Here is a 3,844-nt window from a genome sequence, read left to right as displayed (position 1 = left end):
CGCCGTGCCATGCCGGCCGCATGGCTTGTGCTGCGCCTTGCCAAGATCCTTGGCACGCAGGAGTTCACCATTACGGCAGTGCCCTCTCGTTTTGCTCTGGGGCTTGGCACGGTCAGGTTGAGGATTTCCAGCTTTGTGGCCTTTGGTACATCCCGCGCTGGGGCTCACCTTCCCAGCTCAACCCCCCCGGCAGCATCTCCTCGGCCAACCCGTGTCCTTCCCAGCCAGCGTTACTTCTCGCTCCCTTGAGTTTTGGCTGTTGTGGGGCTGGCTGGGTCCCTGCCGGGTTTTGGCTCCTTGTCCTGCTTTGCCGTGGCCTGCACTTCTCACACGGAGGAGCAGAGTCCCTGGACCGAGCCACCATGATGGGATGAGGTGCTCCATTAGTCCGAGCAGGTCCCTTCACGGAAGGGTGGCAGCGGGGCCCCGCGTAGCAGCCTGCAGAGCTCTCCCTGCCCAGGGTTGGCGGTGGCCGTGGATCTCCAGACCTCGCTGTGAAGGGGGCAGGATCCTCCTCCCTGTGCGGATGGGACGGGCCCCTGTCCCTGCAGAGCGGGGTCTGGTCTTTTGTCCTTGTGTCCTCACTCTTCCCGTGTGCCTGCAGCACCCCACGGACGTGGATTACCGTGTGATGGCCACCTTCACCGAGTTTTACACCACCCTGTTGGGCTTCGTCAACTTTCGCCTCTACCACTCCCTCAACCTGCTCTACCCCCCCAAGGTGAGGCCACCGCCTGCCCCGGGGACGCGCCGTGCTGGCCCGAGCCTGGTGGGACCACCCGGTGCGGGTGGTGGGAAGTGAGACCGTGTTGGAGGGTCAGGGTTGGGGTTGGGGTGGGGGGTTATTCGGGGTCTCTGGGTTTGGGAGCTGCCTCCCCACCTTTCTCTTTCTCCCCAGATCGATGGCCAGGCTGACATTGAGCTGAAGCCCACGGAGGGCAAGGAGTATGCCATGGATTCGGAGAGCTACCTGGAGGTGAGGGACGCTGCCGTCACCCTGGCCCATGGGAGGACCCCGCGTGGCCGTGGTGTCCTGATCCCAGACTCCCTCCTGGCGTGGGGCACTCGACATGCGGGGGCCGAGGAGCAGAGCCTGATCCCCGCGTGGTGGAGGAGGCTGGTCCCAAACTCCTTGCCCCCTCATGCTGGCCGAGGGAGGAGCTTTGCTTGGCCTCGGGGGCCACTGGACTGCAGGCTGGGACAGCACATGGAGGAGGCTGAACGTCTGCGTAGTCCCAGGGGGAGGTCTTTTGACCTCTCACTCTGAGAAACGGCCTTCTTCCTCCGTGAGGCTGCCCCTTTTCCCACCCCCAAAGCACCAGGCGGGCGTGACGCCCTCTCCGTCTCCTCCCGCTGCAGAAACTGTCGGCTCTGAGCGCCAGCCTGGCCCGTGTGGTGGCACCGACCCACGAGGACGAGGTGGAGATGGATGAGTTCCCGGTGGAGGGGGTAAGAGCCTGGTGGGGGGGGCTCAGCCCTGGCCTTGGGGTGGTCCTGTCTGTGGTACGTCTTGTGCCCAGGCAAAGGCTGGCAGGGCCTGGTGTGGTGCTGGGAGGGACTGCCGGGAGGCTGGGGACAGCATCTGCGAGCCCTCCTTGCAGAGGGCGCCCTGGCGGGGGCCGCTCGTGGGGCGGAGGCTGAATGCTTTGCTCTGAGCAGGAGACGGCGGAGCAGATGGACGCGAGGAAGAAGGAGCAGGAGGCCCTGGAGAAGCACAAAAAGCTGTTTGAAGGGCTGCGCTTCTTCCTCAACAGGGAGGTGCCCCGAGAGCCGCTGGCCTTCATCATCCGGTATGTGGTGGGCAGGCTGTCCCTCGACAGCCCTGCTACCCCGTGCTGGCCTCCCCCAGCCTCCCTATCAGGACTTTTGAGGCCAATCTGCCCGACGTCCCGCGGGCGAGGTGACCCTCAGGGCCCCTCCTGCCTGCCTGACTCCTCGGTGGGTTTTGCTGGCAGGTGCTTTGGTGGCCAGGTCTCCTGGGACAAGTCCCTGTGCATCGGTGCCACCTACGACATGAGCAACCCCTCCATCACCCACCAGATTGTTGACCGGCCCCGGGTGGAGCAGCAGGTTGTCGGCAGGTGGGTGTCCCCAGAATGGCCACCTGGGCTAGCGGGTGTCCCTGGCCGTCCCAGAGCTGTTCCGTGCTCTGCCCCCTTGCAGACCCATGGGCTCCAGGGCCTGGGGTGGGAGGAAGGAGTCTGACCCCGTGTCCCTCCGCCCCGCAGGTACTACCTGCAGCCTCAGTGGGTCTTTGACTCTGTCAACGCCAAGCTGTGCCTCCCCGTGGCTGACTATTTCCCTGGCGTGCTGCTGCCCCCGCACCTCTCGCCCTTCGTGACGGAGCAGGAAGGAGACTACGTCCCTCCCGAGAAGCTGAAGCTGCTGGCCATGCAGAGGGGCGAGAACCCAGGTGATGGGAGGCTCCGAGGCTGGAGGAGGAGAGGAGCCGGGTGGCGTTGCTGCCTCGGCAGGGCCGTACCTGCTCCGGGACCAGCGACTGCTCTCCTGGTGGTAACAGCGGTCTCTCTGTAGATGAAGAGAGTGAGGAGGAGGATGAAGAAGAGGAGTACGACAATGACAAAGAAGAAGAGGAGGAGGAGGAGGAGGAAGATGAGTCTGAAAAGGAAGAGGAGATGAAATTAAAGAAGATGGAAGAGCAGAAGACTCAGAGCAACAAGGTATGGTTCCTGGCAGCGGGCTGGGAGCCCCAGGAGGAGGCAGCTCTGATGAGCTCTGTCCCTGCTCGCTGTGGGACGTCCCGGCTGAGTCCCTGTTGTGGGACTGCTGTGGCTGCGCCGCTCCTGCAGCGGCCACCACGCTTCTGGGTCCTGGACCTATGTTCACAAGCTGCAGCTCCCATTCACGCTCGGGACCTGCCGCCTGGTCCGGAGGGTGCTGCGGCTCTTCCGTGGCCCCCAGTGAATGGCGTGGAAACGTCTGTCCCTGGGGAAGGGTGCCGGGCTCCCGGCATCCGGGGTCCTGAGCTCTCCGGCTCCCCACAGGCGCTTCCCGTGAAGGTGACCGCTGGCAAGCTGCGGCTGGAGGACAGGCAGCGCCTGGAGCAGGAGCAGCAAAGCGAGGAGAAGCGTCTGGCCATCATGATGATGAAGAAAAGGGAGAAATACCTCTACAAGAAGATCATGTTTGGCAAGAAGCGCAAAGTCCGAGAGGTATGAGCGTAGGGCTGCTGTGGGCCAAGGACCCTTGCCTGGATCCTGGTGCTAGCTCTTCCCAAATCGGCTTGCAGCTACGGATCGCTAAAACCGGGTCTGTCCCCATCTCGGGGGCAGAGGGAGCAGCCTCTGCTTCCGATACAGTGCCAGCTCTGGGCTGCTCCTTCCGCTCCTCCCTGTGCCTGGCGAGGGCATTGAGCGAAGGTGGGCAAGGGTGAGGCTCTGCAGGCTTCTTCCCCGGCATCACCAGGCTACGTGATCACCAGGGTCTCTCGACCCTGGCAGGGCAGAGCTCCTCGCGCTCCCTTGGGGCCGTGGCTTGTGCTCAGCAAGCGAAGCTGCCGCCCCTCTCTGTGCCCCACGCCTGGCCTGGGTGCCGGCAGCAGATGGGTCCGTGTCCCGTCCCGTCCCCCCCCACCCGTGTACAGCTGGAGGGTTTGGTGGGACCGAGGGTAGAGCAGCCCTCGGCGTGGGCAGACCGGTCTGACTGTGGGTCTCGGGGTGGGGGGGGCGTCTCCACAGGCGAACAAACTCGCTGCCAAGAGGAAAGCCCACGACACTGCCGTCAAAGAGGAGAAAAAGAAAAGCAAGAAGGCACGACGAGCGTGATGGGGCCCGGGGGCTTCCCGCGGCGGCTGGCTGGGTGGGCCGGCCCCCGCGGCACCACT

General features: G+C 64.5%; 1 protein-coding gene across 1 annotated transcript in view; it reads left to right on the top strand.

Moving 5' to 3' along the window:
- PES1 (pescadillo ribosomal biogenesis factor 1) overlaps positions 1 to 3,827 on the top strand; it is a 5,946-nt gene extending 2,119 nt beyond the window's left edge. Inside the window, exons 4-12 of the mRNA XM_009321067.1 lie at positions 605 to 721; positions 899 to 976; positions 1,360 to 1,449; positions 1,660 to 1,790; positions 1,956 to 2,081; positions 2,229 to 2,413; positions 2,536 to 2,681; positions 3,006 to 3,173; positions 3,699 to 3,827. Of these exons, the coding sequence (XP_009319342.1) occupies positions 605 to 721; positions 899 to 976; positions 1,360 to 1,449; positions 1,660 to 1,790; positions 1,956 to 2,081; positions 2,229 to 2,413; positions 2,536 to 2,681; positions 3,006 to 3,173; positions 3,699 to 3,785 (1,128 nt within the window). The 3' untranslated portion in view covers positions 3,786 to 3,827. The remainder of the gene's footprint in view (positions 1 to 604; positions 722 to 898; positions 977 to 1,359; positions 1,450 to 1,659; positions 1,791 to 1,955; positions 2,082 to 2,228; positions 2,414 to 2,535; positions 2,682 to 3,005; positions 3,174 to 3,698) is intronic.
- The last annotated feature ends 17 nt before the right edge of the window (positions 3,828 to 3,844 follow it).

This window comes from Pygoscelis adeliae, unplaced genomic scaffold, assembly GCF_000699105.1.
Source record: "Pygoscelis adeliae isolate BGI_AS28 unplaced genomic scaffold, ASM69910v1 Scaffold403, whole genome shotgun sequence".
Classification (NCBI taxonomy): domain Eukaryota; kingdom Metazoa; phylum Chordata; class Aves; order Sphenisciformes; family Spheniscidae; genus Pygoscelis; species Pygoscelis adeliae.
Note: the sequence above shows the minus strand (reverse complement) of the source record. Positions and strands in the feature narration are given on the sequence as shown.